Source organism: Benincasa hispida, chromosome 2 (genome assembly GCF_009727055.1).
Source record: "Benincasa hispida cultivar B227 chromosome 2, ASM972705v1, whole genome shotgun sequence".
Taxonomy (NCBI): Eukaryota; Viridiplantae; Streptophyta; class Magnoliopsida; order Cucurbitales; family Cucurbitaceae; genus Benincasa; species Benincasa hispida.
The window spans coordinates 41,472,773-41,485,589 of record NC_052350.1 but is presented as its reverse complement, the minus strand read 5'-3'; the positions used below and the strand labels follow the sequence as shown (position 1 = coordinate 41,485,589).

The 12,817-nt window shown below is 33.8% G+C and overlaps 1 protein-coding gene across 5 annotated transcripts; it reads left to right on the top strand.

The window, feature by feature from the left end:
- Positions 1-3,526: 3,526 nt before the first annotated feature.
- Positions 3,527-12,123, top strand: LOC120071379 (exosome complex component RRP45B-like). Of its 5 annotated transcripts, none has more exons than XM_039023628.1 (11): positions 3,527-3,722; positions 4,964-5,117; positions 5,215-5,424; positions 5,593-5,688; positions 5,774-5,888; positions 6,174-6,254; positions 6,336-6,524; positions 9,455-9,732; positions 9,948-10,006; positions 11,289-11,537; positions 11,699-12,123. In XM_039023628.1, the coding sequence occupies exons 2-10, from the start codon at positions 4,981-4,983 to the stop codon at positions 11,495-11,497; spliced, it is 1,374 nt and encodes a 457-aa protein (XP_038879556.1). In that variant the 5' UTR covers positions 3,527-3,722; positions 4,964-4,980; the 3' UTR covers positions 11,498-11,537; positions 11,699-12,123. The 5 variants fall into 5 exon arrangements, with proteins under 5 accessions (XP_038879556.1, XP_038879557.1, XP_038879558.1 ...); XM_039023629.1 differs by having other exon boundaries at positions 4,958-5,117; XM_039023630.1 differs by having other exon boundaries at positions 4,951-5,117.
- The last annotated feature ends 694 nt before the right edge of the window (positions 12,124-12,817 follow it).

Sequence of the window (12,817 nt, the reverse complement as noted above, 5' to 3'; positions counted from 1 at the left end):
TTTATTGAGTCTTGTTTTGTGTCGGAATTTGTTTGCACGAGGTTTCCGAAGAAACGTGTTTCGTGGAGTTGAACTTGAGTTGGTGTTGATTTGATGCGATGTGGTTCGATCTTTAATATTTGATCCTTTGATTCTCTCTCAGTTGGGTGAATATGCTTGACTTGGAGAAGGAAAGCACCGAACGTTCTTGAAGTAGAAGTCTTGGAAGCTTGGAGTAAAAGTCTTGGAAAAGTATTTGTGTCTTCAAAGGTCTTCTGCCTTATAGGAGTGCAGCTTTAGGAGTCTTGGAAGCTTGAAGTAGAAGTTTTGGAAGAGTATTTATGTCTTCAAAGATTTTTTGCCTTATAGGAGTGCAGCTTCAAAAGTCTTGGAAGCTTGAAGTAGAAGTCTTGAAAGAGTATTTGTGTCTTCAAAAGTCTTCTGCCTTATAGGAGTGTAGCTTCAGAAGTCTTGGAAGCTTGAAGTAGAAGTCTTGAAAGAGTATTTGTGTCTTCAGAGGTCTTNCTTCAGAAGTCTTGGAAGCTTGAAGTAGAAGTCTTGAAAGAGTATTTGTGTCTTCAGAGGTCTTTTGCCTTATAGGAGTGCAGCTTCAGGAGTCTAGAAAGCTTGAAGTCGAAGTCTTGGAAGAGTATTTGTATCTTCAAAGGTCTTCTGCCTTATAGGAGTGCAGCTTCAGGGATTTTGGAAGCTTGAAGTAGAAGTCTTGGAAGAGTATTTATGTTTTCAAAGATCTTCTGCCTTATAGGAGTGTAGCTTCAGGAGTCTTGGAAGCTTGAAGTAGAAGTCTTAGAAGAGTATTTGTCTCTTCAAAGGAAAGGTCTTCTGCCTTTTAGGAGTGCAGTTTCAGGAGTCCTGGGAGTCATCTGCTTGTTAGTGAATTCTCTCTGGGTCTCCTGAGTGTTGAAAATGCTGCCCTTACAAATGAAGGGAACTTCTCTATTTATAGAGTTCTCAGGTGGGCTTCGTGGGCTTGGTTGGTCCATGGGTCTGAGCCTTGGGCCTAATTAGTTGGTTTTGGGCCTGATCTGGAATTTGGGTCCAATTCAACTTTTTTTTTTTTGTAGTTTGGACTTTAAGCCTAAATAGTAATATCAACTTGGACCAATTTAATATCATCTGATTCACGCGTGATGTCATCGAAACTTGATTCAATTCGGGACATGTGTCAACTTCCAATTGGACCCAAAGTCAATGATTTAGAAATTCATCGTTAATTTAGCAAACAACGGTGACTTGTGATTGGTCCAAAATTTCTCATTCAACAATTACAAATCTTGTTTTTTTTGTCATGCCTTAGATTGAGTTATACAACATAACAAAAGTTGGTGAAAAGGTGAGATCTATTGCACCGAGAGGGAAAAAGAAACTTACTTACCGAAGGTGGCGTGAAGGTGGAGCTAGAGATAAAGACATTGGATTTTAAAATCGAAACAAGATTAAGGAAATTAAAAAAATAAAGGAAAAAATGAAGATATGTGATTTTAAAAGGTTTTTAGAATTAAAATAACATTGAGTTTAGTAATAAATAAATATAAGAAATATATAATTTTTTCCATTTTCAAATTTTATTTTATTTAAAAAGGAAATAATTTGGATTTATTAATTCAACATGTACTTTTATTTTCCAATATTAATCCAAAATAGAGAGTCGAGACCTAAAAGATGGGAGGAAAGATCTAATTGAAAACTTGAGTGGTTTCTTTTTTGAAATTGAAAAAAAAAAAACTTCAAATTAAATCTAAAATTTTGAAACAAAAAGATCAAATATATAGTAAAATGGCCAATTTATCTATAAATACACAAAATTTCGTGTTGTCATTTTGTTATATTTAAAAATATCTTTAGTGATTTTATTATTTAAACTAATCTCTCTTAGTGGTAAAGTTTACACGATATGGATTGAGATTAGGGATGACTTCTCTGTATCCATTCCCATTTCATTCTCCACCAGTGCAAAATTTATCAATTTCACAGGATCAAATTCTTTTTTCTCGTTTATTTTTTAAAAATATAATTAATTTAAATAATTACTCAATAGTTAAATTTCTCGACCTTTTTTTTATAGGATTGATTTCACTTACAATTTGAATTTAAAAAATTACTCAAAATTTGCAGCTATCAAATTACTTATATATAAAATCTAAATCTAAAGGTTTAATCCAAACAAGTTACCATTAAACAATCAAAATATTATATAATAACAAAAAAAGTTAAATCTTATATTGGTCCCTGAACTTTGAATAATGTTATATTTTGGTCCCTAAATTTTAAAAAACGTACTTTAGTCCCTAAATTTTGAATATTATTTTATTTTAATTCTTAAACTTTTAAAAATGATCGTTTAATCCTTAAACTTTTAAAAAGTGTTTATTTTAGTCAATAATATATTAAGATTTTATTAAATTTTTTACAAAATAGCTAAGTGACTTATATTTTTAGATGACTAGACTACCAAAGTTAGCTATGCTAAAAAATTTAGAGTTTCAGTTTTGAATAAATGACAAAGCGGAAGAATTTAAAAAAGAATTTTAGTTCAAAATTTTGGTCGTTTTGTATTTTAGTGTACATCGTTTGTTGGCATTTTATTTCACATTCATCTTACTCAATGCATCTAGAGTCTAGTCATTCAAAAATACAAGCTCTTTCACATTTCTATTGAAGAGTTAACATAATTTAACAGTAGAGACCAAAATAAATAATTTTTAAAAAAATTTAGGGAATAAAATGAACATTTTTGAATGTTTGGGGACCAAACTAGAACAAGATTCAAAGTTTAAGGACTAAAATATGATTTAAACTTAACAAAAACAAAAACCTCAAGAACTAATAATCCCTTAATTTAACATGTTCCCACATAACCCCAAACTTTTAATTATTAAAAGAAGCCAAATTGAACATAGCTTAATTGACACGGGTGCGGTAAGAATTAGGGGTGTTTATGGTTGGGTTGGGTTGGTTTGGGTTAATCGGGTCATTTATTTAAAATTTTGTTCTAAAAAGAAGCAAAACATAAATATGTAAAAATCTAATTTAATTATTTTCATATATTAAATTAAAATTAACAACTCAATTTCAATTTATATAGAGAATTTTCTTTTTAAAGTACAAAGAAATTATTTTTAAGAGTTCGTTGAAGAATAAATTATTAAAAAAATATTAAAATTAAATAAAATTAAAATCAGTAATACATAATTGTGTTATAAGTAAATATATATATTTTTATAATATTTATATATATTTTAAAGTTAATAATAAATTCAGGTTATTTTGGATTATATTAGGTGATCATGAACCAACCAAACTCAAAATTTTATTTATTTGAACCAAATTCAATCCAAATGAGTTGATAATTCAACCAAACTGCACAAGTTGGATTGATCAATTTTTTTGGGTCATCAGATTTTTTGAACATCCTAGTAAGAGCCATAAGACGTGCAGTTTTTATTTTTTATTTATTTTTTGGGACAAATGAATATTTGAAATGTCTAAATTGTCCCTTACTAAAAGCCCTAAAACTTGAATTGTTCTGCATTCCCTCTCTTCACGATTCCCTCTCCCTTGCGCACAAGTCCTGGCAGCAGCACTCGGACGGTGGCAGAAAGATCGACGGGTTGGACAGCCGCTGCAGCGGCGCGTTTCCTTGACGTGGACAACTGTGAACACGCGTTTCAGCGACGTGGACAACAACTTCTTGGCAACTTCTTACTCAAACTTCAACTGTTGTAAGGAACTTAAACCTTGATTTTGAATTGTGATAAAATTTCTACTTCTTTTAGAAATTTGGGTTGTTTACTGATTTCTGTTCTTTTTTCTTTAAGTTTATTCTCTGCTGATTTTTGTTGTATTTTTTTGGAGGTTTCTGATTTTGTTATAATTGAGTTTTGTGATTTTTATATTTATATTTGCTGTCAAAATGGAAGAGTAAGGTTTATTTTTCTTTGCTTCTTGTGAATACCATTGTTGGTTAGTTTTATTCTGTGAAAACAACAGCTGCTCCACATTTAGGTGTTATTTTTTTATCTTTCAAATATCTCACCCAAGCACAAAAACTTGTAACCACCACTTTTAACTCATTGTGGCACATTTATATGCATCTTTTAAGTGATTTAGAGTGGGTATAGAAGACATTAGGAAGGTTTGGAATATCATTTTAGGTTCTGACTCACAACATATTGCAACAACTTCCAAACTTGAAACGATGATTTCGAACTCATTTTTATATATGTTTTAGGTGATTTAGGGTGAATATGGACAGTTTTTAGCTACCTTTTTAGGTCTATGCAACAACTTCCAAACGTGAAACACTCAACTGGAACTCATTTTTATGTGTTATAGGTGATTTAGGATAGGTTTAGACATGTTTTAGATAATTGTTCAAGTATTGTTTTTATCTTGCAATATCTCGCAACAACTTTTCAACTTCCAAACTTGAAATACACAACCCTAAATCATTTTCATTTGCTTTTTATAGTTGGGTGATTGGTGTGAACTTACTACTAATTCATTCTCTTGTTTTTTATCATTAAGTGTGGGTTGGAAATTTAGTGTTGGATTGTTATTGTTATTCTTAACTGAGTTGTCCTTAGCGGTTTAACTAGAATGTTTCCTTTAAGTTAAGTTTGGATCATATTAGTTATTTCAGGTGTTCTGTTGTTCTGTTTAATGTTGTAAGTTTTAAATTTTTTAGTATTGTTCAGGTTCTTCGAGCAAAAATTAGTATGTTAGTTTGTTTCAATTGTCTCTTAATGTTGAACTTGTGTTAATTAGGTAAAAGCTTTGGTAATGTTTCCTTAATTCAATATAAAGTTTGGGGGTGTTACATAGGAAGTTGGGTCGTTACGAAATCAGACGCATGGGAAATCCTTACTTGTTCCTTCAATTGTTGGGTTGTTTTAGTCTGTGGTGTGCTCTTCTTCATCACCTTAACATAATGCCTCTCTAATGTTATAGTTTGAAGTCGCAGGAAAAAGGGTGCACTAAATGGAGCAGCGATTAGCCAATACATGGCGTCTCTCTGCGAACGAAAAGAAATTCATTGAAACCGCCCTTCTTTCGGATTTGAGGGTTGATGGTCGTCGCCCATTTGACTACCGTAATCTCACCATCAACTTTGGCAAGTAATGTTTCTCTTACGTTTTGTTTTCTTTCATACTATGTATTTTCCCTTTCTGGTGTGTTTTTTTGTTGTTGGTGGTAATAATGAATTTTGTGCAGGGATGATGGTTCTTCAGAGGTGCAGCTTGGCCAAACACACGTAATGGGCTTTGTGACTGCTCAGATAGTTCAACCATATAGGGATCGTCCTAATGAGGGCACTCTTTCTATCTATACTGAGTTTTCTCCTATGGCTGATCCCTCATTTGAGCCTGGCCGTCCAGGAGAGTCTGCTGTCGAGTTGGGGCGTGTAATAGACCGTGGTCTGCGGTAATTATCTTTTTGGTTCTCTTACTATCAATCTAAATCCTGTTGTGTTGACTAAATAGTAGATAGAGAATAAATTGAGCACTATCCTTTTCTCGAGCTTCACAGTCAACAAGTAACCTATTACATCAATCCATAAACAGTAATCTAAGGTTGGAGGTTTTAATGTAGGGAGAGTAGGGCAGTGGATATGGAATCACTTTGTGTTGTTTCTGGCAAATCTGTGTGGGCCATCCGAGTTGATCTCCACATTTTAGATAATGGAGGGTAAGCTTTTGAACTTTTATTTTATTTGGTTTTGCATATTGCTATAATGATGCTAATTTATGGTTTTTAACAATCCTGCAAGCAGAAACCTTGTGGATGCGGCTAATATTGCTGCTTTGGCTGCTTTATCAACTTTTCGAAGACCTGAATGCTCATTGGGGGGAGATGATGGTCAGGAAGTGATAGTTCATCCCCCTGAGGTAAGCTCTTCAAAATTTTCATGGAAGTTAACTTGACGTGCATCCTGTTCAAAGGATGTGACATTATCTACTTAAATACATGATGTTATATACAAACACAACTATCCCATATCTGAGCAGTTTTATGTATTGTAAACGTCAAATTTTCTGCTTTGACATCCACATGTTTATCCATGGTCTTAGATTTATTTATTTTCTTGTGAAACAAACAATAGCATTTGGGTTTATATTCTATCCTAGCTGCCTGTTCCTTGAATGTATCACAGGGACGTTGCTATTTGACAGGTTAGGGAGCCACTTCCATTGATCATACATCATCTCCCTATTGCAGTAACCTTTGCATTTTTTCGTAGTGAGAGCACTCTGGTAAGCTCAAGTTATTTCAATGTGTTCTGTAAAGAGTTCAGTTATATAGCAGGGTTTTCCTAATTTTGGGGTGCTGTGCAGGTGATAGATCCAACTCACTATGAAGAGGCCGTTATGGGAGGAAGAATGACCGTCACACTTAATGCTAATAATGATGTTTGCGCTATTCAAAAAGCAGGAGGAGAGGGTGTACTTCAGAGTGTGATCATGCAATGTCTGCGAATTGCTTGTGTCAAAGCTGGTGATATTACAACTAAAATAAAAAATGCAGTGAGATTCTTTTTGAATAAGACTTAATGATGTAGCATCCTACTCTGTTTTCCCTTGTTTTACCTCTTGTAGTTATGGTAGCTAACTTGACTTCTGCTTCTCTACAGTTAGTTCCATTTTGCTTAGGGAAAAATCATTGCCTTGTGTTTCAAATATCTATAATTTTGGATAAGAAATCAGCTTGGTTAAGCTGAATGGAAGTACACAAGGAAGGCCCTTGAAGAATGAAAAGATGGCCTACACAAAGGAACAAAAAGAAAATGGATAAGGTTGAAGAGAACTGTAAAACAAAATTACGTAATACTCTAATATAAATTAAACAACAGAGGATAGTTTTAACTTATGAGACACTCCACGTGTTTTAGTTTTGCAAACCCCCCAATGTGGTGGTAGTTTCAATTGCACCCTTAAACTTTTAATTGTAAGGCTTCTAGTTAGGAATATATTGGGACAATTAGTATTATCAGTAGTAAAAGACATTCTAGTAATTAATCATTAAGTTTGTTAGGTTTTTGGGTTATAAATAGTGGGAGAGAGTATGGCTAGGGGTGTGAAAAATTTAGAAGAGTGTTTGGTTCTTGGAAAGAGGATTCTCAGCTTCTCGAATGTGATGAGGAGTTTGTTCATCTATCTTTACTTGTTATAGATATTATCTTGATATTGTATCATTGAATTTTCCTTGACGTAAAAATATAATCATGGGCCTCCAAAGCTTCAAACTCACTTAGCCCATACAAACAAATTAAGCCCATAACATTCCGGTTGGCTTTCCCTTCCCATTTAATTGCTTTTCTCGTTAGCTTTTGACACATTAGTGGTCCCCATTTGTCATGCAATTGCTCCCTTCCTTCTGTCATCGCGACTTCTTCTACCATTAACCACCAGGTTGTACTCACCGTCAACCACCTTCCCTTTCGTCGTTGGCCTTGGTGGACGTCCCCTTTGCTTTTGGATCTAACTTGGATACCCCTCGGCCTTTGGAACTGTCCATGCCATCTTCCCCAATTCTTCTTTCACAACTCAGCCTCAACCTATCCATGTCGATTATTCATCATCTCCGACTACTTATGCCATCTCCTCTGACAATAGTCTTCATCGCTCTTATCTCCTCTCTTGGAACTTGCAACTGCTAAACCAACATTTCTTTCGATCTCTTTGCCATCTAAGCCACTGAATCCTCGACGACTCCTTTTTCTTCATCCGTTTGCCTCCTCGCCTTCTCGTCAATAATGTTTGTCTCCTCTTTGATGCTTCTGCCTCCTTTGATTGGAGTTCCACTTGCACCATCTCCTTTTCTTCGATCATCTCACCCTTCGTCGTTGCTAGTCATGGACACTAACAATCAGGCGATGCTTCTTCTTTCGTCTTCTTCATGACCCATTTCCTCTGATTCCTCCATCTTCGAGCACCATCTTCTTCTTTCTTTCTTCCCCTCTGCCTTGGAGCTCTTCATCTCCTTCCATTCTTTTCTTTTGTTTCCATCGATTTTATCTTCTTGCCATTCTTGCTGGTTTCATTGGATTCACCTTCCTTCACTACTATCTTCAGTGGCGATTTCCTCTCAGTAGAGCTTGACAACATTCCTTCGTCCTCGATGCCTTGCGCGTTTGTGAAAATCCTTCTATAAACACACTTCCGACTGTAAGCTGACTAGAAATTTCAGGTTCAACACCCGACACGAGCGTTATCTATTTTTCTGACTTTTTCTTAGTCGATTCTTCTTTCTCTGCTTCGATAGCCGTTAGTCTTCCCTCTTCTTTCTCTATTTCTTTGCAGAGAATCCTTGATCCTTTGTTGCAATGCTTTCTTTTCTCTCTATATCTCTAACAGTGTTTCATTCCTTCGATCAAGATCCATTATTAAAATGATGATTGAACAAGCTATGATACCAATTTGTTAGGATTCTTCTTTTTGCAAATAGGAAATCCCAACAAAAACAGCAATATCCTAGAAATTCACAAGACAAACTCCCTTGTGATTATATATTTACTTGAAGGAAAATTTCTTAATACAATATCAAGATAATATCTAGAACAAGTAAAGATAGATGAACAAACTCCTCAACACATTCTAGAGGGTTGATAATCCTCTCTCCAAGAGCCAAACACTCTTCTAAATTCTTCACACCCCTAGTCATACTCTCTCCCTTAACAAACTTAATGACTAATTACTAGAATGTTCCTTACTACTAATCATACTAATTATCCCAATATATTCCTAACTAGGAGCCTTACTCAAACTTATACAAGTGTTAAAATTAGAATTTTATACTTGCATAATTGTAGAAATTGTAACAATTGTATAAGTTTGAGGGTTCAATTTTTATCATTTGGGGGTCCAATTGCTACAACTATTGTTAGTTTGAGGGTCCAATTTTAATACTTGTAGTAGTTTGAGGCCCCAATTTTTACAGTTGAAAGTTTGAGGGTGTAATTGTAACTACTATCATACTTCAAAGGTGATTTTTGCAATTTGCCCTAGTTTAACTTGTAAGACACTCCGAAGAAGAACACCTAGAGGCACTGAAATGTGAAGGCATTTGAAACCTTTTTGCTAAGATTTCTATGAACCTCTGAAGATTCCTTTGTCTATCTTGATCTATGGCTTCCTCAAAGTAGTGAGAACCTTCTAAATAATACATCCCCAAGGGAGGGGGATGTATGAGCACCTCCTCCACCATGTCCCGATAGTATGAGTCTTTTTACTATTTCTTATTTTCGTGTTCTTTATTTTAGATAATGCTGTTGGGTTTTCATTGAATAATGCTTCCTATAACCATTATTAAAATTAGTACTTTTTGGGAAATATAATTTAATATTTTTTTCTTATGCTATATGATGGAGACAATTATTTTCTTTTGTTTGTATATTTTGTGGGTAATATATATAGGACCTCCCCTTTTACTCATTTCCACCATGACTTTATGTTAGGTTGAGACTCACAATTCAGCTAGACAATTGCGGAAGATTAAGCGTCACCCTTCTGTTAATTTGGATGTTGGCGAAGGTGCAGCTAATCTGAAGCATAGCCAAGGCATATCCGATGGTCGAAAGAGTATCAATGATGTTTCCGACAGATTGAAATTGAATTCTGAAGAGAGTATCGCCAGTCCAAGCAGGAGTATTAAGAGTGATGTATCAACAAATCAAGGACAATTAAACAAGAGAGATTTTGATGCTAAGAATTTCATTGGGGGGCCTTCGTGCTGGTAAGGTGTTACCTTGATTATGGTTACGTATAAGTTTTAACCAATTTATGTGCCCAACAATAGGACTTTTTCTGTTATTTAATGTGTTCTTCCCAAAAAGAAAATCTCAGTTATAAACTCTGAATTTTTGTGATCAAATATCGTACATTAATATACATGCCATCTGATAGTGTTGTCTTCAGAATTTTTTTCTCAACCTCTATTTTTTTTTCCAGGGACCCATACTCCAAAGGTGTTGATTCAGATTTCTTGAAAGCTACATTAGCTTCACGTGGTACTTCACTGAGACCCTATAATTTCTCTTGCTTTAATTTTTTTTTTAAAAAAATCATTTTTATATGATTCTCTGAAACAGTTGCTCCATATCCATTTTTCCCTGTAGTATATATGAGTTAAGTATGGATGTTTTCTTAATTAGTTTTCAATGTTGACGCCAACTGATGCAGAAAAGCTTTAAAACTCGTGCTTTATGGCTGTCTTGAGGGAAACTTGTTGCAATTATGGCTAAAAGCATTAGGAAGAATAACTACTTTATCTTGTGTCAATAATGCAGAAAAGTCATATAAAGAGCATGAAAGAAGAATGCACATTGAGATAGAGATGTTATAGGCATAAACAATTAATACTTCAACGTGATTCATCTTTTTGATTGAATCTTAATTTTGATTAATTAAAATATGCTTTATTTTATTTTATAGAGGCTAACTACATGTTACCAACCCAAGCATCGCTCAATTGGTTAAGGCGTATGCCTTTGACCAAGAGGTTAAAAGACCTGAATCTCTCTGCTCCAAATGTTGCGTTGAGCCCAGGAAAAAAAAAGACCATGCCCACTCCCTTGAGGATTGTGAAATAAGACTACCAAAGCAACTGGAAAATTTACATGCATTATGATTTTGGAATGGTTAGTTTGAAGACTTTTTGAACAACAAACTCCTGATCGGGCTAAATCTTAGAAAAGCTGATCAAAGTAAAATTCATGAGAAAATCAATTCAATTGAGGATGGATGAAAATCAATTCAATTCAACAAACTCCTTTTCTGTTCTTCTAAAGATAGAGAGAGGGGGCACAAAAACTGTGGAAGAGCTGGAAGGACTATTCCTATGCTTATCTAACTTCATGATTGTTTCCTAGGTGGCATATCTATTTCAGGAACAAAATATCTAAGCAGATTAGATGTTATTCAGTAGAATTTGTTCTTTTATTGGCTTAGTTTCAATTTAGTCATCATACACTAGCATAGCTTCCTTCCCACCCTTTTTTGTGTCTGCATTTGTTTACTGGTAATGATGGGAGTTCAATCCATGTAGTTGCATTTTGTTGGATCGGGTAAATAAATATGGAAGTATACTGTAGTGCATTTGCAGGCTTACTGAGTGAAAAGAACAACTTTATCTTGATATATTTTCTGCTTTTTCATCTTAATTTGGGCCCTCTTAGAAACCAAATATGCTCATGGCATCCAGCAGTCGAAAGTTCATTGTTTATAAAAATCAACTTGCAAAATCATTCTCTTCCATTTCAGTCTGCCTTTTCTTATGCTGGCTTGCTGCAGGAAATCTAACTGTGACAAAAAAAGAGAACCCGAGCGATGAAATGATGTCCTCCGAGACTGAGGTTGACGAACAAGAAACCAAAGTTGATCAGACAAATTTACCTCCTGCTGCTGCTAAAACTTTGTCAGAAGATAACGGGAAGAAAACTTTGAAAGATGCCGTGAAGCCAAAGAATAAGAGGAAAAAGAAGAAAGACCATCACTCCTAACGATGCAGATTAGTTCAGTGGTGACATAATCTCTTGCAATGTATGTTCTGGGGCTTCACCTATTAACCTCAACCAACAACACCCCTCCCCCCTCTTTTCTTTTCCTTCTCAGGATTCTTCCATATATGTTTGTTTTGTGTTCTTCATATTGTAATATTTGGTTTTTGACAATATCTCTCAATTGCAATTTTCTTTTTATAGTTTTGTGAAGATGTAAATTTTGAAACTCAACTTCAAAGTACTTGGAAGGGATCTTTGAAGCAAAGAGAAGCATCAAGAAGGTTCGTGCCAGGTTTCATCTATGTTCGTGGAAGAAATTCGAAACTTGAGCTTGTTGGATCCAATGAAATCTGGATTTGAATGAATTCTATTCACTGAGAAATCCATGATGATGCTGTTGAAAAGGCCATTGTACCATGGATATGCAATTTTAGGATCTTTATTTAGAGTAACATAGAGTGTTTAGTTTCTATAGAATCTTAGGAAGTTTTGGATTTTTTTTTAAACTATTGTTTTTTACCCCTATTTTTCATATTATATTGATTGTAAACCTTTTCAGACATATTTAAAGGAAGAATAGTGCTAGAATTGAAATTTCTCCTCACCCAGATGGAGTTGACTTGCAACTTGCAAGTTATGTGCAATGATATTTTTAAGACAATCAATCAATAAGCTTGAAAGTAACAACTAGATTCTTTCTTTCTTTCTTTCTTTTTTTTTTTTTGAAAAAAAAGAAAAGAAAAGAAAAGAAAAAGAAAAAAAAGAAATTAGAAAACAAGCTAGTGTTTCATTTGCAATTTGTCCTAGCAATAGTTGTTGAAAATGTTAGATAATCACTTTGAGGGTTGTATAAATTTAGATTGTGAATTATTGATTGTATCCATTTAAATTATAAACTTTTTAAAAGTGTATTAATTAAGGTAAATATCACTTTATATTTTTGGATTTTGGATGTATCAATTTAGATCTTAAATTGATAATTGTATCAATTTAAATTCTAAACTTTTTGGATTGTATCAATAAATTCTGAACTTTGGAGATTGTATCAATTTAAATCTTAAATTAATAATTTTATCAATTTAAACTTTGAATTTTTACAAGTGCATCAATTTAAATCCTGAATCTTCGTAATTGTATCAACTTATATTGTTTCGAGTTTAAATTGATATATTTATGAAAGTTTAGGGTTTAAATTGATACATCTATGAAAGTTCATGGTTTAAATTGATATAATTATTTGTTTGAGTTTCAAATTGATACAAATCCTAAAATCCAAGATTTAAATTGATGCAACCCAAAAATTTAAGATTTAAATTGATA

Excerpts from the sequence above, each read along its gene's own strand:
- LOC120071379 (XM_039023628.1), top strand. The coding sequence starts at position 4,981 with ATGGAGCAGCGATTAGCCAATACATGGCGTCTCTCTGCGAACGAAAAG. Across the intron at positions 5,425-5,592 it reads GTAATAGACCGTGGTCTGCG|GGAGAGTAGGGCAGTGGATA; the intron begins GTAATTATCTTT and ends GTTTTAATGTAG. Across the intron at positions 6,525-9,454 it reads CAACTAAAATAAAAAATGCA|GTTGAGACTCACAATTCAGC; the intron begins GTGAGATTCTTT and ends ACTTTATGTTAG.